The sequence below is a fragment of the Bufo gargarizans genome, chromosome 4 (assembly GCF_014858855.1).
Source record: "Bufo gargarizans isolate SCDJY-AF-19 chromosome 4, ASM1485885v1, whole genome shotgun sequence".
Lineage (NCBI taxonomy): Eukaryota > Metazoa > Chordata > Amphibia > Anura > Bufonidae > Bufo > Bufo gargarizans.
Window position 1 is genome coordinate 508,813,599 of NC_058083.1, and position 24,755 is coordinate 508,838,353.

Below are 24,755 nucleotides of genomic sequence, written 5' to 3' on the forward strand. Positions count from 1 at the left end.
TATTTTTTTTTATTACACTATGCGGTAAAATTGACCTGTTATCTTCATTCTCCAGGTCAGTACGTTTCCAACGATACCGCACTTGTATAATTTTTCTTGCGTTTTAATACTGACTTTTTTTTTTTTTAACACCTATACATTTTATAACTATATTCTGACCCCTATAACTTTTTTTGTAGTTATGTGTACGGAGCTGTGTGAGGGCTCATTTTTTGCCGGACTATCTGTTCTTTTCAATAATACCGATTTGAAGTGTGTGCGACTTTTTAATCACTTTTTATAAAAAAAATTATTGGGTAGTTGAAGTGACAGTTTTTTTTTTTTTTTTCCCCTTACACCATTTCCGTAAGCCCTTAATATAGTTATATTTTAATAGTATGGGCATTTTCGCACGCGGCTATGCTCATGAGGTTTAGTTTTTTTTTATTGCTTAAAGGGGTTGTCCGAGTTATGAAAAAAAATAATAATATAGCACTGAAAATCTGACATATAACTGAGCTAAGCAAGTTTTATGCAAAAAAAATATATATATATATTTCCTCATTTCCCTGGTTCTTTTCTGGCCCTTTGTTTACATGCAATAAAAACGATCTCTGCCCCTCCCCCTGCACTGCTAAGGGAGTGGCTACAAGTGCTGCCCTAAGTGACATGTCTGCCTGCTGGGAGACTCTGCAGCAGGTTGTATGTGTAGGACTACAAGTCCAAGCTGTATAATGACACTGCTAAGGGAGTGGATACAAAAGCTGCCCTGAGTGCTGGGAGACTCTTCAGCAACTTGTAAGTGTAGAACTACAAGTCTCAGCTGTATAATGACACTGCTAATACACACAGGATCTTCCCCCTACCTTCTTGTACAATGCTCTCTCTAGTCTGTCAGCTCCAGTGCCCAGCATCGTCTCCTCACTGCCTGCAGAGCTGAGCAGCTGAAGGGGTTAAAAATCCTAGCAGAGAGTAGAAGTGAAGGGGGGAGGCGTGGCCAGCACAGTGACATCTCGTTTACAGGCTTGTAAACGACCTTCATCAGAGCAGGGAGTGAAGCTGACATCACAGGTCATGTGACCATCAGTGAAATCTGAGAAACCAGCCACTAGAGTTAAAGTGAGTTATTTGGAATGCGGTTACATTTGCTTGGTTAGGAACATAGAAAGAACAAAAAAAGAACTCGGATAACCCCTTTAAGTATTTTTATTTTAAAGAAAAGGGGGCTGATTTGAACTTTTATGTTGTTTTTTTTTATATTTGTAAAAACTTTTTTTTACATTTTTTAAGTTACCTTGGGTGACAATATCTAGCAATCATTAGATTGCCAATTGTGTTAACTGATGGCTAAAAAACCATAATTGAACACTTCATTTGGAATATAACAATACAATGCTGCCACCCCTAGTGGCCTGTATTGGTATATTCCTAAAATAGGAACCGAAGCCTGCTTGAGGCTTCGGTGTATTTCAGCAAAGTAACAGGTTCCCCGATCCCAGCTGGGGAACACTGTTACTGAAAGCGGAAAGGCGCAACTTCCGCTTCCGGACTGCGCAGATGCCGTGGTCACATTTGACCATGGCATCTGAAAGGGAAAATGTATGCGATCGCCTTATGGCTGATCGCATACATGTGCCGTAGGTCTCTGCTATTTAAAATAGCAGAAACCCGGCGGCTATGACGCCCGCTGCGCACGCGAGCAGGCGCCATGTTTAAAGACTGGCTCGATGACGTACATGTACGTCATCGGGCGTGAAAGGGTTAAACACTTGATTTTAGGTTCTCCTAAAAATTGCAGCCGATCACAGCAGAGCAATATGTGATCAGTTTATTTCTGGGGGACCTTTCTAACAAAAATGGACTGTGAAAAGTGGGGAACCCCTTTAATGACTGCTCTATAACTCAATACACGTCCAGCTACAGATAGGGTAAAGAATTGTTTCACCATATCTGATTGGCGGGGATCCAACCGCTGGGGAGCCCATCCGTCACAAGAATAGGAGTGTATTGTAAGGGTATTTTTTAAGTACTGATTGATTCTGTCACCTCTAATTCTGTCTCTTTTATATTACTTTTAATACTCTGTGCAATTAAGTTTTCCTTGAAATGTAGTGGGTTAGAGATAGTACCCTCCCTCCATTGTGCTGATAAGACCACATTCCTGATTGATCTCAGAGACATGCGTGGTACACACTGGAGGAGGGGCTGATGGGAATTAACTGTGGTCTGCACTACCAATTAATTGGGATTCCACCTGGAACTTCATCCTAGGTAGGATGTAAATATTGATTTGCCCTATTTCTTGTACACCCTGGGGTGTTGGTCATGTGTTATAACGTGGTAGACAGCCATGTGTTATAGCATGGCCAACCGGATCCCTACCCCATATTTAGGCTAGTGATATTTATTTACTTTATTCTGTATGTGATTTGTTTGTATTATTACAATTATTCACTTAGCCTGCGTAAGTTTATTCATTCTCAAATCTTTTGAATTCACATTACGTTACAAGGAGGTAGGTCCTGGAGTCCCCTGAGTGAATGACTAATGGCCGAGTACTTGTGCTCCATTCATTCTCTATGAGACTGCTGAAAAAAAAAAAAGGAGGCAAAATAAAGCTGCCGGCAATCTCCGCAAGTCCCAATGGCTTGACGGAAGCGGCAGCGGGCATCTGTGACCGTTACTACATTCACGCTGGGAACCCCATTCTCATGATTAGTGGGGGCTCCAGTGCTTGGACCCCCACCGATCAGATACTTAGTATACCGCTGTAACGTGGTAATACAGAAAGCTTCTCCGCAGTGTTTGTCGGTACCTACCACGGACTGACCTTGCCGAACATCCTGACAACTTACACCGGGGACAATGTGACTTCATAGACACGTCTCAAAAGTGCACTGTAAACAAAACATGCAAAGGACGAGCTTGCCGGTGATTTACTCCGAGGCTCTCGGCACCGAGTTTAGAAAAAAAAACTAACAGGGAATTAAAGACCTTAAACCTCTATTACAAACCTGTGACAGGCAGAATTTAATATCAGGGTAAGGAGGGTATTAAATCCGCCTCTTATGCTGGGACTGCGGAGTCTTAATAAGACATTGCTATTTGGGAGTAAATTAAGTGTCTTATACATGGCTATAGGACACTATAACATTTGCCTCGTCATTATCTCCCATTGAAAGGGACGTCAAAACATCCTAATCACTATCATTTCTATGCAGCTCAAATCCCATGAATGATTTTTTATGGCCAAATAACATAAATGAAGAATCCTGATATCTTTGGGATGCCGTGTAATAACATTTCCGAAATGTACTTAACCACCACCCTCTCGGACCAGATCGGGAAAAGTTGGATTAGATATATGGGTCATAAGAGTGCTAGGTTAACCCTTACTAGCAGTACATTGCTTATCTTGTACTGATCAGTAGTTACATTCTGTATTATAAGAAGCTAAAGGACTCAGACTGAGAAACAAGATTCTCTGGTCTGAAGAAACCAAGAATGAACTGTTTAGGCCTCAATTCGAAGAGTCATGTCTGGAAAAAACCAGGGACTGGTCATCACCTGCCCAATACCATCTCTACAGTGAAGCATGGTGGTGGCAGTATCATGCTCGGGGACAGAGACTGGTCAGAGTGGAGGGAAAGCTGAATGGAGCAAAGTACAGATATATTCTTAACGAAAACCTTATCCAAAGCGCTCTGGACCTCAGACTGGGCTGAAGGTTCACCTTCCAACAAGACAATGACCCTAAGCACACAGTCAAGACAACACAAGAGTGGCTTAGGTACAACTCAGTGAATGTCCTTGAGTGGCCGAGCCAAAGCCCTGAACCCAATCAAACGTCTCTGGAGAGACCTGAAAATGGCTGTCCACCGACGGTCCCCATCCAACCTGACAGAGCTTGAGAGGATCTGCAGAGAAGAATGGAAGAAAATTCCCAAATCCAGGTCCAGATGTGTAAACCTTGTGGCATCATACCCAAGAAGACTGGAGGCTGCAATCAGTGCCAAAGGGGCTTAAACTGAGTCCTGAGTAAAGGGGCTGAATACTTACGTCAATGCAAGATTGTAGTTTCTCCTTTTCAATAAATTAGCAATAACACATGAGTTACATCTTGTATTCTACTCCAGAGCTGCACTCACTATTCTGCTGGTGGAGTCACTGTGTACATACATTACATTACTTCTCCTATACTGATCCTCAGTTACATCCTGTATTATACTCCAGAGCTGTACTCACTATTCTGCTGATGGAGTCACTGTGTACATACATTACATTTAGAGATGAGCGAATTTTCTGCTTATCAAATTAATTCACACTTCGTTTAGTGGTAAATGGTGATTTGCGTTATAGATTCCGTTACCACATTCCATATCGCAATTCTATGACTGAATGTATAACGGAATGCCTTTAGAGGCATTCCGTTATTCATTCCGTCATAATAGAAGTCTATGGCCTGCATAACGGATTTGTCTCGTTTCCGTTATGCAGGAGAGGACTCCCCTGCATAACGGAATGGGACGGATCCGTTATGCAGCCCATAGACTTCTATTATGACGGAATGAATAACGGAATGCCTCTAAAGGCATTCCGTTATACATTCCGTCATAGAATTGCGTTATGGTCCGTGGTAACGGAATCTATAACGCAAATCACCATTTACCACTAAACGAAGTGTGAACGGATTTCAAAATATGAAACTCGCTCATCTCTAATTACATTACTTATCCTGTACTGACCCTGAGTTACATCCTGTATTATACCCCAGAGCTGTACTCCCTATTCTGCTGGTGCAGTCACTGTGTACATACATTACATGACTTATCCTGTACTGATCCTGAGTTACATCTGTATTATACTCCAGAGCTGCACTCACTATTCTGCTGATGGAGTCACTGTGTACATACATTACATTACTTATCCTGTACTGATCCTGAGTTACATCCTCTATTATACTCCAGAGCTGCACTCACTATTCTGCTGGTGCAGTCACTGTGTACATACATTACATTACTTATCCTGTACTGATCCTGAGTTACAGACTGTATTATACTCCAGAGCTGCACTCACTATTCTGCTGCTGCAGTCACTGTGTACATACATTACATTACTTATCCTGTACTGATTCTGAGTTATATACTGTATTATACTCCAGAGCTGCACTCACTATTCTGCTGATGGAGTCACTGTGTACATACATTACTTAACCTGTACTGATCCTGAGTTACATCCTCTATTATACTCCAGAGCTGCACTCACTATTCTGCTGGTGCAGTCACTGTGTACATACATTACATTACTTATCCTGTACTGATCCTGAGTTACAGACTGTATTATACTCCAGAGCTGCACTCACTATTCTGCTGCTGCAGTCACTGTGTACATACATTACATTACTTATCCTGTACTGATTCTGAGTTATATACTGTATTATACTCCAGAGCTGCACTCACTATTCTGCTGATGGAGTCACTGTGTACATACATTACTTAACCTGTACTGATCCTGAGTTACATCCTGTATTATACTCCAGAGCTGCACTCACTATTCTGCTGGTGCAGTCATTGTGTACATACATTACATTACTTATCCTGTACTGATCCTGAGTTACATCCTGTATTATACTCCAGAGCTGCACTCACTATTCTGCTGATGGAGTCACTGTGTACATACATTACTGACCCGGAGTTAAATCCTGTATTATCCTGGGTGTAAAGAGAATGGCAGAGGGGACGAGGTCGCAGAAGTTTGGGTCTGGGTGTAATGAGAAACGAGAAGATACTGCGGCTTGAAGTTTCTGCAATTAATGCCTTTTCTTGCCTCGTTTTTCAATCCCATTTAATGGAAACAGCACTTAAAAGCGTCTTGCGCCGTTCCCATAGGGGAAGCTTTTCATTATCCACTCCTGTGTCCTGGTTTGGGAGCACATTTAATACAGAAAATATGAAGGAGCAGGGGTGTGTAAGGGGTAGATAGGGCCAAGATGAAAAAAATAAAATTGGGCCAGGCACTTCTGGTTTCTAATTAAGTCATATATTTAATTATCATAAGTATCACCATGGCATGCCAGCGATTATGTGTCAGAAGGGACAGCGCTGGGAAGCAGGACGCTCCATCAGCCTCTGGGGCTGGCACACGGGTGGAAAGCACTGACGCTAGATGCTGCTCAGCAAACGAGAGATGAAAAGCATGAAATGTGCAGAAACCAAACAGAAGTCATATAACCTTCCCAGCTCAGCAGGATGGGCTCTACCTCGACGTAGCCGGCAAATGCAACAGACAGGACTGGCCAACGCTGGGAAGTGGGCTAGATTACAAAATGCAGCAGTACTTATTTAGGAGAGGCAGCACACTGCTGCTCCGGTTCTCCTTACTGGTATTTGTTTACCTGGCTGCAGCGATGATGTCACCACAACAAGACCACTGGTGCACAGCTGAGGCCAGCAGATGGCTGCAGCGGTCATGTGTTGTTCATGTGACGTCATCATTGTAGCAGAGTAAAGTCCGGTAAGGAGAACCAAAGCGGCAGTGTGCTGCACCTACTACATAACTACTGCTGAACTTCTTAGTATGGGCTATTTCCAGGTGTTTGTCTTTTTTTGCTGACCCCTTTAATGGATATGGGGGGGGGGGGGGCATAGTGAAATTACCACCTAGTGCTGGGAAAAAACACTGGAAGCAATGTTTTCACACATTTTATAGGAAATTTCTTAAAGGGCACCTATCACCTATAGAATGTAAGGCTACTTTCACACTAGCGTTCGGGGCTCCGCTTGTGAGTTCCGTTTGAAGGCTCTCACAAGCGGCCCCGAAAGGATCCGTACAGCCCTAATGCATTCTGAGTGGATGCGGATCCGCTCAGAATGCATCAGTCTGGCACCGTCTGTCCTCCGCTCCGCTCTGCAGGCGGACACCTGAACACTGCTTGCAGCGTTCGGGTGTCCGCCTGGCCGTGCGGAGGCAAACGAATCCGTCCAGAGTTACAATGGAAGTCAATGGGGACGGATCCGTTCGAAGGCGACACAATATGGTGCATTTTTCAAACGGATCCGTCCCCCATTGACTTTCAATGTAAAGTCTGGACGGATCCGTCTGAATACAAATTGTACTTAGACTTTTTTAGTAAAATATAATGCAGACGGTTCCGTCTGAACGGACACCATCGTTTGCATTATAGGAGCGGATCCGTCTGTACAAATACCATATAATGATATCAGATCCATCAACAGCAGCCTCTTGACTGTTTCCAGGATGCAAAAGTAACAACAAAAAACTAAACTAAAAGAAAAACAACTTGGTTGAAGCTTTACTTAAAACAACACATCGATAACCACACAAATGTCTTACCAGACACGGTGGGTCCCGGAAGCGGAGCCGCCTTTCTTCTCCGTTTGATGTCTCCCATAAACAAGGATCCTAAATGGACACTCGTTTGTCTGAAAGTAATTAACAAACAAAACTGTTAACAAAGAAGAGAAAAAAGCGTCAGGCAGATATATGTCCCATATAATCTGGGCTTAAATCAGAGGCTTCTCCGTGAAGATGGCCCGCATAATACCGCCACCAATCTTCTTTATATCGAAACATAATTATGTTTGTTGACAAGTGCTCAGCGTATAAACCCACCGCCATAAATTCTTAACCGGAATGAATAATATAAAAGGAATGCTTTTTAATTTTAAGATCTGGCAATCTTCCTACTTCGATGAAAAAAAGGAAAAAAAAAATCCCAGCCAGAGGCGGCTGACAGGTAAATAGCCCAGATTAATTGTAGGGAGAGATCACAATACTGTTTCTAGGTTATCAATTGGTTACTAATGCTTTTCTGTCAGCCCCACGTTTATTACAGGAAATGCTGCTAGCCATTTATTTTAAAGGTAATATGCAAAAAGAAAATCATTTTCTATGGTAAGCAATATAAAACACAATTATAGCTAATTGCTATAAGCACCGTACTCCATCACGGGAGGGTTTGCATAGATCCTGCTCACCGACGTCGGAAGCGCTGCAAGCAAAGCCTGGCGAGGGCCGGAGACTACGTGCTTTACATGCTTCGCGTTCACACAAACATGTTAAGGCTACTCTCACACTTGCGGCAGAGAGATCCGGCAAGCAGCTTCCGTCGCCGGAACTGCCTGCCGGATCAGGCAAAATGTATGCTAACTGATGGCATTAGTAAGACTGATCAGGATCCTGATCAGTCGAAAAAATGCATTGAAATGCCGGATCCGTCGTTCCGGTGTCATCCGGCAAAACGGATCCGGCATTTATTTTTTTTACCTTTTTTTCAGTCTGCGCATGCGCACAACGGAACGACGGATCCGGCATTCCAGTATTCTGAACGCCGGATCCGGCACTAATAAATCCCTATGGGAAAAAATGCCGGATCCGGCGTTCAGGCAAGTCTTCAGTTTTTTTCGCCGGAGATAAAACCGTAGCATGCTGCGGTTTTCTCTTTTGCCTGATCAGTCAAAACGACTGAACTGAAGACATCCTGATGCATCCTGATCGGATTGCTCTCCATTTAGAATGCATGGGGATAAAACTGATCAGTTCTTTTCCGGTATTGAGCCCCTGTGACGGAACTCCGTGCCGGAAAAGAATAACGCAAGTGTGAAAGTACCCTTAAAGGTTTGCTGAGACTTTTTTTTTTAAAACTGATAATGAGCGAAGCGACTTCGGTTAAATACCGTCTCTGTACGGTATTAAAATGCACGGCCCCCAACAAGGCGAAGCCAGTTATTCCCGAAGTCTTGCGACTTCGCTTCGTCGAAGGCCGTACATCTGAATGCTGTACGGAGACGGATCTCTGTACAGCATTAAACCGAAGTTTTGAGCGAAGCGACTTCGGGTTCAGGATCCGAAGCTCGCTTCGCTCATCAATACCGATGACCTTATCCTCTGGATAGGTCATCAGTATCTGATCGTCCGACAGTTGATCAGCGGGGGTCCAGGTGTTGGACCCCCACTGATCAGATACTGATGACCTAGGTTAGTTAAAAAATCTCAGAAAACCCCTTTAAAATTTGTAAAATACAAAAGCTTGTAAAAAACCCAAGTTAAAGTTTATTGCAACTGTCTATTTCATGCATTAAGTGGAAAGTTAAAGAGGTTGTGCCACCATTAAATGTTATTTTAATATAACTCAGCATGAAATACTAACTCCTTTTGTAATTGACTTTATGTTACAAAAATGCTCCAGTTGTAAGATATTCTCTTTTCTGCATTATAATGGTGCCCCCTGGTGTTTATTCTGTATAGTAATGTGCAAATCCACCTACTGAGGTGGTTGCCTATGGTCAGTTCCATTCTTTAACTACAGCCAAATCTACTGTTAGATGCTTACTTGGAGAGAGGTGCAGCCAAAAGGATGCACCCCCTCAGCTGTGATAGGGAGAGAGCTGCAGAAGGATACCACCCCTGAGATGTGATAGGGAGAGAGCTTCAGCAGAAAGGACATGTCCCCTGATGTGTGATAGAGAGAGCGCTATAGCAGAGAGGATACCTCCCCTGATCTAGTTCCAAAAGTTAAAAAGTACAGCTCACCTGCTGGGTCCACTGGGATGCACAGAACATCTCGGGACCCAGACCAATGAAATGAAAGAAGAGGGTATATTCCAACATTCAAATGACACGCCCCCTGAGGTGTGATAGGGAGTGACCTTCAGCAGAAAAGACCTGCCCACTAAGATGTGATAGGGAGTGAGCTAAAAGGACAAACCCCTGAGATGTGATAGGGAGAAAGCTGCAGCAGAAAAGACCTGCCGACTGAGATGTGATGGGGAGAAAGCTGCAGCAAAAAAGACCTGCCCACTGAGATGTGATAGGGAGAGAGCTGCAGCAGAAAAGACCTGCCGACTGAGATGTGATGGGGAGAAAGCTGCAGCAGAAAAGACCTGAGATGTGATAGGGAGAGAGCTGCAGCAGAGAAGACCTGCCCACTGAGATGTGATGGGAAGAAAGCTGCAGCAGAAAAGACCTGCCCACTGAGATGTGATAGGGAGAAAGCTGCAGCAGAAAAGACCTGCCCACTGAGATGTGATAGGGAGAAAGCTGCAGCAGGAAAGACCTGCCCACTGAGATGTGATAGGGAGAAAGCTGCAGAAGAAAAGACCTGCCCACTGAGATGTGATAGGGAGAAAGATGCAGCAGAAAAGACCTGCCCACTGAGATGTGATAGGGAGAGAGCTGCAGCAGAAAAGACCTGCCCACTGAGATGTGATGGGGAGAGAGCTGCAGCAGAAAAGACCTGCCCACTGAGATGTGATAGGGAGAAAGCTGCAGCAGAAAAGACCTGCCCACTGAGATGTGATAGGGAGAGAGCTGCAGCAGAAAAGACCTGCCCACTGAGATGTGATAGGGAGAAAGCTGCAGCAGGAAAGACCTGCCCACTGAGATGTGATAGGGAGAAAGCTGCAGAAGAAAAGACCTGCCCACTGAGATGTGATAGGGAGAAAGCTGCAGCAGAAAAGACCTGCCCACTGAGATGTGATGGGGAGAGAGCTGCAGCAGAAAAGACCTGCCCACTGAGATGTGATAGGGAGAAAGCTGCAGCAGAAAAGACCTGCCCACTGAGGTGTGATGGGGAGAGAGCTGCAGCAAAAAAGACCTGCCCACTGAGACGTGATAGGGAGAGAGCTGCAGCAGAAAAGACCTGCCCACTGAGACGTGATAGGGAGAGAGCTGCAGCAGAAAAGACCTGCCCACTGAGATGTGATAGGGAGAAAGCTGCAGCAGGAAAGACCTGCCCACTGAGATGTGATAGGGAGAAAGCTGCAGAAGAAAAGACCTGCCCACTGAGATGTGATGGGGAGAGAGCTGCAGCAGAAAAGACCTGCCCACTGAGATGTGATAGGGAGAAAGCTGCAGCAGAAAAGACCTGCCCACTGAGGTGTGATGGGGAGAGAGCTGCAGCAGAAAAGACCTGCCCACTGAGATGTGATATTACAAGAAAATTTAGACTGGCATATTCTTATTCATAATCAGTCATGGGTGCACATCCATAAGGCAAACATAATAAATAAAAAAATAATGGCTGCACACACATATAAGCAGTAAAGCTGAGAAATAGGGATCTTTCTAAATTCAAGTGGTACTATAACTACTATTTGGATCAATGGAAGCTCTTAGCGCACATTTTGATCAAACTTGTGTCGGGCCCATCCACCAGGCGTCAAGGTGGCTTCCGCGGACGGGTCTCTATCACTAATATACCGGCTCTCTTGGACTTATCAAAGTCCACATTATCAGGGCAGTGTAGGAACCAGCTGCATTTGTACTTTGCTCAGAAGCCACAGGCAGATGGGTGTGTGCTCAGTCTAAAAGAGGCGCCACCCTCAGATAAATATTACAAGAAAATTTAGACTGGCATATTCTTATTCATAATCATAGTCATGGGTGCACATCCATAAGGCAAACATAATAAATGAAAAAATGTGAGATGTGATGGGGAGAAAGCTGCAGCAGAAAAAACCTGCCCACTGAGATGTGATAGGGAGAGATCTGCAGAAGAGAGGACACGCCCCCTGAGTTGTGATAGGGAGAGAGCTGCAGCAGAGAGGACAGACCCCCTGAGTTGTGATAGTGAGAAAGCTGCAGAAGAAAAGGGACGCCCCTCAGATGTGATAGTAAAAGAACTGCAGCAGAAAGGACGTGTCCCCTGAGCTGCCAGCCTGAAGAGAAATGAATGGAGAGATCTCTGGATCCATGTGAGGTGCAGAATTTGTTCTAAGTTTGTTAGGAGACTGTCATGTCCTACGGCAGGCATGCTCAACCTGTGGCCCTCTAGCTGTTGCAAAACTACAACTCCTAGCATGCCCGAACAGCCTACAGCTATAAGCCTACAGCAGGGCATCGTGGGAGTTGTAGTTTTACAACAGCTGGAGGGCCGCAGGTTGAGCATCCCTGTGCTAAGGTATATGGTGTATAATCTTCATTTTGTTAAATCAATCTGTTGCAGAACTTTCTATGACAGAAAATGGGGTTGATTCTGCAGCAGGTGCATGGACTTCTACAAGCTCCACTCGAAAGGACGGGACAGAATGGGCAGAAACGCCTGCAGCAAACCTGCAGCACACGGATATGGCCTGAAGCAGTTCCCAGAGATCCCAATGGATTTCGAAAAAAATTCCTTTACAGGATGTCAGAAATATTCTCTAAGTCTTGAAAAAAAAAGTCTCTTTCCAGTGACGCAACAAGCCTCTTGCCCCACCGGTGGCCCTCTGGGCTGTGACATCCTGATCATGGAGATGTCACATGAGCCAATCATGGCAGAGCTCTGATGCCACTACGGACAAATGGCGGGGCTCATGCACAAGACCGTTGTGTGTTTTTGCAGTCTGCAAAACACGTCTACCGGCCATGTGCTTTCCGCATTTTGTGAACAGAACATCCTGCCCTCTACAGAACAGTCCTATCCTTCTCCGTAAAAAGGACAAGAATAGGACATGTTCTATTTTTTTTTAAGGGGCCGCGGAACGGACATACAGACGGTGTGCCGTCTGCATGGTTTGCGACCCCACTGAAGTGAATGGGTCCGAATCCAACCCGCAAACAATGCGGATCAGATGTGGACAAAAAAACTGGTTTTGTGCATGAGCCCTAAAGGAGATTTACCCTAACTCAAACAAGACCTGCTCTTCAGCATTCCCATAGAGTTAAATGAAGAGGCACTGTGCATGACCACTGCTCTATTCACGTACAGGACTCCAGGACCCCTGTCCTTGTTAAGGGTAGAGACCCCAGCAGTCACCCCCCCCCCCCCAACTGATCAGATACATATTGGATAGCTTTTTTCTTTCCCCACAAATAACGGGTGATCACGTGGGGCTCCAGCGGGATGACCTCTTCCTCATCAACTCAACACTGAAGACCCGGTGAAGAGGCAGCAAACTATCCAAACTATGTGACTCTTAAAATCAGCGGGGCGAGCGACCTTTCTAATTGAAAACAGTGGCGTTTTCTCTTAAAATGTCCACTTTTCCCCAGATACTCATTGAGGATATTATACATTCTGTGAGCTTGGTGTCTGATCTCTTTCTTAATGATGTTCTGTTAGTCTGGAAAAAGCTGGCACAAAGTAGCTTCATACCACTTGCCCTTCACCCGGGGGCTCACGCTGAAATCTTAATTATTTTAAGGACACCAAATTATTTTAATAGCCATTTTTTTCTCCTAATTTCCCATTTAATTGTCTTTAGATAGAAAAATACAACATGCTAGAAATGCTTACAGTAATGCTGCCCGATTGGCAGCCAGGGGCGTCGTATCTGGCCCGCCAGCATCGTTAACATGCCACTTGCGAAAGAAAGGAGCCAGGAAGCTCTTTGACAAAACATTATTAGGGGCTACTCTCGCGAGCGTACGCCAGAAGCATTATCCGTCGTCATGGCTTGAATGTTTTTCCCTTTTTTTGCTGTCGGTGGCTGCCGGCATGACATCCAACCGAGGAATAAATGGAGGGAAGGCCGCACATAAGGGAGGTACGGAAACACCAAGTAAGCAAGCTCGGCTGTTTCCATGACACCTTAGTCTATCATAGGTGATCATCCAGGCAAAGCCGCAGTACCCATATCATCATTAGGGTAGACATTCACAGTGGACTTCATTAAGGAGTTAATAAGGTTGCGGTTATCAGGCTGCGCATTTCTTATTAACCTGAGACTCCACAGTGCAGGTTAGCAGCAGACCAGCCGTTCCTGCACTATTAATCAGATTTTTTTCTAGGGCCACTTTAAGTTCCCAGTCTGCCCCTGTTCCTGCCAACCTAAAAGCTGGATTGAGACTAAGCTGACAACAGTGCAGGTTGGCAGCAGACAAGCCGTTCCTGCCCTCCTGCACTATTAGGGCTCATTTAGACGGCCGTATGCTGCCCGCAAAAATGCGGATCAGTTGTTTTACGGATTAGATACAGACCCATTCACTTCTATGGAGCCCCTTTTCTTCCGTTCCAGTGGAACATGTCCTATACTTGTCAGTGAAAATCAGGACACGGCCTCACTGAAGTCTATTGGTCCGCAAAGATGCGGAATGCAATTTGTTTATTTATTTTTTTTGCGGGCATACTGAACTGAAGAAAGGATTCGCGCTTTTGCGGACAGCATACGGCCGTCTGAATAAGCCCTTAATCAGATTTTTTTCCAGTTCCCAGTCTGCCCCTGTTCCTGCCAACCTCAAAGCTGGATTGAGACTATGCTGACAACAGTGCAGGTTAGCAGCAGACAAGCCGTTCCCGCCTGAACTATTAAATCAGATTTTTACCAAAAATCAGCTTGGTGGGAGAACCGGAGTTCCATTGTTTTAATATGTCTTTCAAGCCGCTTGTATCTTTCTACAATGGTTTTGCTACGTTGCCCATCCGCCACTGCAACGTCATCATTTATCATGAAACGCAACCTCAAGAGAAGCACAAAAAAATAGAAATGAATAAAACCCGGGCCAAATGAAGAAGTCGAGGAGCAGCCTTCACAAGAACCAGCGCTCGCCCTGCCTGAGTAATTCTAGCAAGAATTGATTATCTGCTAGGCTGCATTGAGATATCTAGATTATTGATCAGTTAGATTATGGCACTCAGACCCTCGTGAAACACAAGATTCCTGGAGGCACAGCGATAGAGCTGTTTGTAATAACATTAAGTAAGGACCACTTTGTTACTCTTGTCACCCCTCATGTAGAACACAGCAGTTACTTTTTAATTTAAAATCAATGTACTGTATGTCTGAGAGGCCGCCCGGGCCCTTCATAATAAATGAATCATTTGTCTTTGCATAGCATGACACTTTGATCAAGAGCCAAGGTGAGCGCAGGCCGTTTTTCCCTCCTCTGATTCTATACAGTACAATATAAACCGCACGTGAAAATATAATCAAAAGGTTATGGCGGAAATAGGACAATTCTACTCTATTTAGATGGAAAACTCGCCTGCATCTGATTCTCCTCTTTGGACAACTGGTTAGAGGGGTCCCTTGACAATAAGTTGATCATAAAGTGTTCCCCTGCCGGAATCCCCAGCAATCAGCTGTGAGGAAACCTGAAAGCAAGTGTTCGATTTCCCTGCAGTGCCGCCACAGGAGAAACTAAGCATTACAGTGTCCATGCAAAACCATGGGTTGTCTGCGTAATGCAGAAAGGACAGGTCCTCCAGAGGGGAAGACTGCTTTCCAATCTGGCCAACACATGAGGATCCTGAAAAAGGTGACCCTCTCTAGTGAAGGGGTTGTCCATCCATAAAAAATAAATTTTTAAAAATAACATTGTACTCATTTCATGATCCCCTGCCTTTCAAAGCTTCATAGATTCGATGCCAGTCTCTACTTTCTGCGCTCTCTCAACATGGATTCTGATCAGAGGACCACCTCTAGTAAAAGTGTTGTCCATTCTTAAAAAATAATGTCATAATCACTTCATCAATCCCCTGCCCCTCTGGCCATAATGCTTCCTGGGTCCCCGGGGCCAATCTCTGCTATCTGCTCCCTCACGCTCTGGTCCTAACAATTCCTAGGTCCCTAGATCATTGATCCTAACACTTCCTGGGGTCGATGCCTGTCTAGTTCCTGCTCCCTCGTGCTCTGGTTCTAATGCTTCCTGGTTTGGAAGCCAGTCTCTACTTCCTGCTCTGGTCTTATCACTTCTTGGGTACAATGCCAGTATCTACTTCCTGCTCCCTTGCGCTCTAGTCCTAAGGCTTCCTGCGTCCAATGCCAGTCTCTACTTCCTATTTCCTCGTGCTCTGGTTCCAACGCTTCCTGGGTCTGATGCCAGTCAATGCTTTATGCTCCCTCACACTTCTCTTAACTCTTCCTGGGTCCGATGCCAGTCTATAGTCTGTGCTCCCTTGTGCTCTGTTCCTATAGCTTCTTGGGTCCGATGCTGGTATCTACTTCCTGTTCTCTCACGCTCTAGTCCCAAGGCTTCCTGGGTCCGATGCCAGTCTACCGTTTGTACTTCCTCGCGCTTTGGTCCTAAGGCTTCCTGCGTCCGATGCCAGTCTCTACTTCTTGCTCCCTCGTGCTCTGGTCCTAACCGTTCCTGTGTCTGATGCCAGTCTCTACTGCTTGCTTCCGGGGTACAATGCCAGTCTCTACTGCCTGCTCCCTCGTGGTCTGGTCCTAAGGCTTCCTGGGTCCAATGCCAGTCTCTACTTCCTGCTCCCTTGCGCTCTGGTCCTTATGTTTACTGGGTCTGATGCCAGTCTCTATTTCCTGCTCCCTCACACTCTGGTCCTAATGCTTCCTGGGTGCGATTACAGTCTCCACTTCCTGCTTCCTCGTGCTCTGGTCCTAAGGACTCTTTCACACAAAGTATATGGTTTGTGTCAGGATGCGTTCAGTAAAACTCGCACCATTTTGCAAGCAAGTTCAGTCAGTTTTGTTTGCGACTGCGTTCAGCGCTTCAGTTGTTTCTGTTCGGGTGCAATCAGTTTTGATGTGTTTTTCACACGCGTGAAAAAAAAAACCTGAAAGTTTACAAGCATCTCCTACCAACTACCAGTGAACAACGCATTACATCCGGACTGCAATGTGTTTTTCACTGAAGCCCTATTTACTTCTATGGGGCCAGGGCTCCGTGAAAAATGCAGAATATAGAACATGCTGTGATTCTGACGCAACGCAAAACTAATGCGCTAAATGGGTCAGGATTCAGTGCGGGTGCTATGCATTCACTTCACACATTGCACCCGTGCAGAAAACTCGATCGTGTGAAGGGGCCTAATGCTTCCTGGGTGCGATGCCAGTCTCTACTTCCTGATCCCTGGTCCTAATGCTTCCTGGGTGCGATGCCAGTCTACTTCCTGCTCCCTGGAATATATGCCAGTCTACTTCCTGCTCCATGGTCCTAATGCTTCCTGGCTGCGATGCCAGTCTACTGCCTGCTCCCTAGTTCTAATGCTTCCTGGGTGTGATGCCAGTCTCTACTTCCTGCTCCCTGGTCCTAATGCTTTCTGGGTGCGATGCCAGTCTACTTCCTGCTCCCTGGTCCTAATGCTTCCTAGGTGCGATGCCAGTCTACTCTCTGGTCATAATCCTTCCTGGGTGCGATGCCAGTCTACTCCCTGGTCCTAATGATTCCTGGGTGCGATGCCAGTCTACTCCCTGGTCCTAATGATTCCTGGGTGCGATGCCAGTCTACTCCCTGCTCCCTAGTCCTAATGCTTCTTGGGTGCGATGCCAGTCTCTACGTTCTGCTGCCTCTTTACATGGACATGTCACCTCTGTTACAATCACATATCGAGTTGTGGGGAAGCAGGAAGTAGAGACCGTTTACAAACACAGGCCGATTCATTGTTTCGGGGGTTTACTGAACAGTGGGTTACCGAATTAAACCGCTAGTCTCTTTCCAAGGAGTCAGAGATTGTAGGTGATGTAAGGTCACTACGCTGCTCCTCTGTAGCCCCCATCAGAGCTGCTGCCTGGGCGGACGGGAGGAAGCAGCGGCAGCTTCAGGCTCCAGCAGTGAAAGCAAAGCATGCAAACTGAATACAACCCTAGTGTCATCGTGTCGGTAACCCGAGTCTGCTGAACACACTACACTGCAGAATACGGTATATCTGAAACGTCCTGTATCCTGCAGCTGATGGCTAACCTCCGGCACTCCAGCTGTGGTGAAACTACCACTCCCAGCATGCTCCATTCATTTCTATGGAGCTCCGAGAACAGCCAAGCAAGTGTGCATCTTGGGAGTGGTAGTTTTACCACAGCTGGAGCGCCGGAGGTTAGCCATCACTGGTATAGGGGATAACTATCAGATTGGTGGAGGTCCTACCGCTGACAACTCCTGACAACAGTGGCACGCCTTGAACCCAATTCCCCCACCTTGTCGAAATGGACGGAGCGGCTGGCTATACGCAGGGATAGCCGCATCCTGTGCCCGTGCAGTGAATATTCCTTATACTCTACGGGGAAACGGGAAGTATTTTAATCTATTAACTTCTGCTCTGCCTCACGGTTCCCCCAGGCAAGTCTGTATTAGAGCAGGGGCGTGACGGCACAATACAGTAACGTGTTCGGACGCTGCATGGCCACCTTGCCTGGAATCTTGGCTGGAGACGCGCCGGTGACGGGGACGTGAGTAAACAGTGTCAACTGGAATCATTTTTTTTCAGAAGAAGACAACAGCAATCTGTCGCCCCACTTTATTCATTTGGATAGCGAGACTTTGGAGAGGATTAAGCCTAGTTAAAGCTGCCCTCTGGACAAGACGTATTTCCTAGCAGACCCAGACAAGCTCGCAAAGCAAACAGATGTGACTATGGTCCCTGGCGTTTGGCAAGAGCGCTCATTGTCAATAAGAAAAATATAAGCCTGGACAGGGGGATCAGCTGCGCGACAGTGGAGCAGGCCTGCAAGTGTCAAAAACCGCAGCGAGCGAGCTGGCAGCGGGAGGCAGAAGGGTTACTGGAGCCAGTGCCATGTGATGTGCCACCAAAGAGCCAAGAATCTGCCCATTAATTACTGAGCCTGGTAAAGGGGGGGCCGAGCATGGCACCGATACCATCCAGGAAATAATACAACACATGGAAGGACGCTATTCCATCATACGCCCCGGACCAGAAAAAAAAAAAAAAAGGGTAGGACGCGGACTAAAATTATGGAGAAAAAAAAATTATTACGAGGTTAAACAGACAAACATTTATTTTTGAAAATTGCAAAATGTATACCTATTGAGAGGACACAATACTTCTTTTTTAAAACAATTCGGATTTTTAACGCTTATTAAGGACCCCCCCTCCCCCCAGCTTTGATAGGGAGAGAGATGCTACAAAAATGACACCTCCCCCGAGCTGTGATAGGGAGAGAGCTGCAGCAGAAAGGACACATCCTCTAAGCTACGATGGAAATATTTAGCAGCAGCAGCAGCAGCGACACCCCCCCCCCCGAGCTGTGATAGGGAGAGAGCTGCAGCAGAAAGAAAAGTAAACATCCTCTAAGCTGCGATGGAAATATTTAGCAGCAAGGACACACCCCCTGAGCTGTGATGGGGAGAGAGGTGCAGCAGAAAGGACCATCCCCCCACAGCTGCGATGGAAATATTTAGAGGCAAGGACACACCCCCTGAGCTGAGATGGAGAGAGAGGTGCAGCGGAAAGGACACACCCCCTCAGCTGCGATGGAAATATTTAGAGGCAAGGACACACCCCCTGAGCTGTGATGGAGAGAGAGGTGCAGCGGAAAGGACACACCCCCTCAGCTGCGATGGAAATATTTAGAGGCAAGGACACACCCCCTGAGCTGTGATGGAGAGAGAGGTGCAGCAGAAAGAACACACACCCTGAGCTGTGATGGGAAGAGAGCTGCAGCAGAAAGGACACACCCCCTGAGCTACCAGACTGAACTAATGGGGAGATCTGTGGATCCAGGTGAGGTACGGGGCTGGTTCTAGCTTTGTTAGAAGAGGTTGTCCTGTATAATACGGTGTCTGATTTTCATTGTGTACTTCACTTATGCGACATCCTCTTTATGATACAAGGAAAGGAAAAATCTTGCTAACAAGTGTCAACGTCTTACAGTGCAAAACCAAAGAGGCCTGGAGGGGTAAGACCCTCACACGCTGCCTTAAAGGGGTAGTCTACATTCTGCCACAGATTGGAATACCTGTCTTATGCGGCCGCCATCATGGCTAGAGATGCGAAAACACAAGAGCAGGCTGTGCTACGCGGTCTCTGCAGCTCCTGCCACCGGCTCCTGCCACCGGAGATGGGTTTTACAGCTTTAATGACATCTGTGTAGCCCATGCCCAGTGGCAATCTCTGGCCTCCAGGTATTAAAGGGGTATCCCGATTACACAAAGAAAGTAACACCAGCACTGAACCTCACTGCATGATAATGAAGTTCTGACCCGCACCCTAGAACAAGACTCACGCCCGCTGCTCCCCCTCCCAGCTCGAACGTCACAGATCCAAGCCTGCTTGAGGCCCTGCTGGAAACACCCCGCCCTATGACGCAGCATCATTACTGACATCGTGTCTGCAGGGTCCAGGAGAATGAGCGGGACACCGTCCTCAGAGGCAAGTCACCGGTAGTAGGAAACTGAACTGAAGCCACCTCATCTCTATACACACACAGAGGAGCTGAGATTGTCAGATGTAGCAGAGCTGATTTAGTCGTTTGGCCATAGACTCAGTACACATCAAATCGGAGCCCTTGGTCAGACATCATGTACTCGTCAGGGGCACTGCCTTATGTACTCTGATGCAGACGGTACAGGTCGCCCCCTGTCTCCCATTGAAAAATACATTTTGCAGGATGGCTCTGCATAAAAATAAAAGGGTTACCACTGTATACTGACCTGACGGATGACACAGGGAATACACAGCAAACATAGGACTGAAGCACAATGTGAACGGCGCCCAAGATAAACCTGCCGCATTCAATGATCATGGAAAACCGTCCAAATGATCTCTGAACACCAGTTCTTTACCGATTACATTGACCACTTTCGTGTATGTGAATACATATGAAATTGCAACGCGTTTCAGACCGTGCAAGCTTTAGGCTACTTTTACATCTGCGTATCCCTTTCCGGTTTTGAGATCCGGCAGAAGATCTCAAAACCGGAGGAAAAACGCATCCGTTTGAATTAATACAACTGGCAGCATCTTTTGCAGAACGGATCCGGTTGTATTATATCAAAAATCACATACCACTGTAAGTCAGTGGGCGCTGGATCCGTTTTTATCTTTGTGTCCACAAAAAACGGATCTGGCACCATTGACTTACATGGTTTTTGATGCCGCACACAAAAAAACGCTGCTTGAAGCGGTTTTCTGTCCGGCATGGGAACGTAATAAAACGTTCCGTTTCGTTTAGTTTTGTTCCCATTGACGATGAATGGAGACAAAACTGAAACGTTCGCCTCCGATTTTGAGATCCCATGACGGATCTGGAGAGGCAGATGTGAAAGTAGCCTTATCTGTGCTAGAGGATAACGTGAGCTCTGCTACATCTGTATGTGACCCGTGTAAGGGTGCCACACGTAAGACCTGTCTGTGTAACCGTCAGGCGTCTTTCGTCCTGGTAGGCGCCTGTGCTTCTCCGGGGACTGGCGGACTGGTAATGTCCCCCACCACAGCCCGAATCTCTTGGCACTGCCGCGCGCTGTCCTTACGAAGGATAATGCATTGTTTTCTTCTCCCCTCTAATTAGTTATTTAAACATATGTTCAGCATTTAACTCTAAATGTTTGCTTTTTCCCTAAGCTCGAAGACAGCTGTCCAAGGCTCGAATGCCAGAAACATTAAAATATCAACATCTGTCGAATTATGGAAATTTACTGGAATATAATTGAGCGCAAGTTGGGATTGATCGGCTCCGAATTCTGCACTGAAACACCCGGCCAGCACCCTAAGTGCAGGTCAGGGAGAAGAGTGGGACACATAGTCCGGGGGCGAGAAATGATATCCTGAGGAGAAGCGGGACTCGTATAGAAGGATTACATCTACGCGTTTCAGGCCGCAAAATAAGAGGACCTTCCGTGTGCATCCCAGACACGGAACGGACACACGGATCTGTGCACGACCTCAAAGAAATGAATGGGTCAGCCCGAAATAAAAAAAATGAGGGGTATGCATTCAAATTCTTCACCCCTGCCCTGCAAATCCACCAGCAAAATAGAAGCTGGCACGTGGGGCAGCAGGCACAGTATGGCAAAGCTTCAAAAAGTTATTTTACCTTTCATTGTGTTATACAGAGTAAAAAAAAACAAAAAAAAAACATGGCAACAGCGCCACACCAGTCGGCAGGTCGTGTGTGGTATTGCAGCCTCGTTTATAAGCTGTTGACAGGTGTGGCGCTGTTTTTGAAAAACAGCAGTCACGTTTTTGCAGTCCTGTTCACCCCCTTCAGCTGCAGATCCCTCCTCGCTGCCTCTGTGTACATGAGGGTATTAAAGGGGTATTCCCAACTTCGTTATCCACAGGATAGGGTATGAAGGTCTGAACGTTACATATCCTAGAGGTGGGACCGGCCTCGATCTCCACAACAGAGGTTCCCCGCTCCCCACCCCGCAGGTTGAGGCGATGGAGAGGTGGTCACACATTCTTGCAGTTCTCTCTGTTAATTTCTAGGGGCGTCACAGAAACCGCTGCGCCGAGGCGTCCTAATGAGGCTAAATCAGTGGTAGAAGTTTAGCAAGGGCCCCCGAAGGTACTGATCAAGGGGCAAAAAGTCAAATGTGTGGCCCCACAATCAGCACATTAAAGGGGTTATCCCAATCAGAGACCTCCTTTTAATATACTCCATTAAGTTGGGGGGGGGGGGGGGTTCCTCTGTCCGGAATCCTCACTTGAGATTGGTTATAAGAAGTGTCTCTCGTTCTGGAGGACCAGTCCCGTCCTGTATTACACAAACAGCGCATTAGTTGACATGGACATTGTGTAATACTCGATTTCACCTGTGGCGGTGCTGCAGGGAAACTGAACACTTACAGCCCCTGGCTCCCCCCACAGATCACACTGACCACTGGAGGTCCAATGTGACCAGCTCAAGGCATCCTTCTAACAAGCTTAAGGAGTGGAGAGCCCCCTTTAAGAAACTGTTGGCGGATGAGATAGCGCCCGCTAGTTTTAATAACATGCCTTCGTTTAGGGACCTGAAGAAAGACCAACTCGATCCTCACGGATATGGACTAGATGGACAGAAGCACGCTGCCCTCAGAGATTTCACATCATACATACAAGAGGATGTAAAGCGATGCAAATGGCGCTCTATAAGCTGGCCGGCGGACTCCGCATCCCTAACCGTACATCCATTTACCTGATGTTCAATCGCCTCATCCCAATATATTAACAGCTGCTCAAAAATGTCGTAATTAATGGTTTAATTTATTTTTGGCAAAGTGGAAGCGGTGACAAATAGTTATGTATCGAGAGCAAATTAGGACGCTTTCCCAAATAGCAGATGACAAGAGACGGGGGGGAGCGAAATCTCTTTAGGAATGAAAACTGTGGCAAGTGCGTATTCAGACCTTGAGGTTTGCAGCGAGAAAGTCACAGCGGAGAAGACGTTAGCAGTATAATGCTCTGGGATCTTCCGAGTAAGGCCGTATAACCTTTGTACCGCAATGTACCGCCATATGCCTCACTGCATGCTCCATTTGTAAGCATGCCTCATCCTCATTTTAAGGGTACATTCACACGACCGTGTGTAATCCTTACCGTTTTGCGGTCCGCAAATAACGGAACCGTGTGTCCGCATTTTGCAGACAAATGACTTCCGTTTGTGTTCTGTATGTCTTCCGTTTTTTACGGTCCGCAAAAAATGGAAGGAAAAAACAAAGAATTATTAAGGCATTCAAAAAAAAATACGGAAACGGATCCGCAAAAAACAGATGACATACGGAAACCATTCCGTATGTCATCCGCAATTTGCGGATTCATTGACTTGAATGGGGCTGCGGACCGATCTGTGCAGATAATAGTAGGACAAGCTACATATTTTTGCGGACTAGAAATGCGGAAACACGGATGCGGACAACATACTGAACGTTGTCCGCACATTTTATTCACCTATAGAAATGAATAGATCCGCATCTATTCCGCAAAATGCGGATACAATTATACGGTCGTGTGAATGTACCCTTATGCAAATCTGCACCATACATATAGGTCTATAGGCTCCATCCAAAGCAGCATTATGGCGGTATTGCTTCTTTGGTAAGATATCTCTCTAATATGGCACCGTATGGCGTGATTATGCTGACCCATAGGCAACGCCATGTGCCACTGTACCGCCTCCATGCACACGTGTCTGAGCCCCATAGAGGCATGTTTTTAACCCCTTCCTATGCACATGTTAATTAAGGAGGACCTGTCCCCTCTCCTGACATTTCAGTAATTACTTGCATTTCCCATGTAATGGCATCAAATGTTATAACTGTTGTGCCATTTCTCCATTATACCTGCTAGGGAAGTTTATGAATAAATTGCCGGCAGTCTACAATGAAGGTCCAGCTGGGTGTTACCAGTTGGGGGGGGGGTGTCCCTACAGGGTCTGACACTATCCAATCAGAGCTGCCAGAGTCAGACTGTGAAGGGACACGACCCCAACGGGTAACACTCAGAGAGACCTTTATTGCAAATTGCTAACAATTCCTTCGCAAACTTCTAGGAGGAATAATAGAGGAATGCCACAACATAAAACCATCTGAAAAGATGCTCTGGAATTCTTATTACACAGGGGATGCAAGTAGTAGTTAAGACAGACATGTCAGGGGAGGTGACGGGTCCTTTTTTAATGAGCTAAACGCCCAATGTTAATAAGACCCCAATAAGACCTCAATGTGAATGACCCCCAATCAGACCTCAGATAAGAGTCTCAATGTAATACCCACGTGTAATACTCAACTGGAAAAGGGACAGGCAACTCAGTGTGTGACTCTCTCTAATAATTTTCATTCGGGTAGATTCGATCTGTTCCTGAATCAATTTTTTTTTTTAATTTCCGCAAATCGCACCCAAAACAAATTTCCTCATATCTCTGATATATATTAAATAACAGGACAAAAGTGAATTGAAAGGACCCCTTCCCAAATAAAAAGGGCACACCTCTCCGAACCCACACATACCAGTGTTAGGCCTCATGCACACGACAGTTTTTCGGGTGCGGCTCGGCTGCGGACCCATTCACTTCAATGGGGCCGCATTGGATGCTTACAGAACTCCATGTGATGTCCGCATCCGTTGCGCCGTTCCGTGGCCCGGCAAAAAAAATATAGCATGTCCTATTCTTGTCCGTTTTGCAGACAAGAATAGGCATGTCTACAATGGGCCGCCCGTT

The 24,755-nt window shown here is 46.1% G+C and overlaps 1 protein-coding gene across 1 annotated transcript in view; it reads right to left on the bottom strand.

Moving 5' to 3' along the window:
• GPATCH2 (G-patch domain containing 2) overlaps positions 1-24,755 on the bottom strand; it is a 125,246-nt gene that overhangs the window by 19,137 nt on the left and 81,354 nt on the right. Inside the window, exon 9 of the mRNA XM_044288797.1 lies at positions 7,333-7,421. Coding sequence (XP_044144732.1) covers positions 7,333-7,421 — 89 coding nt within the window. The remainder of the gene's footprint in view (positions 1-7,332; positions 7,422-24,755) is intronic.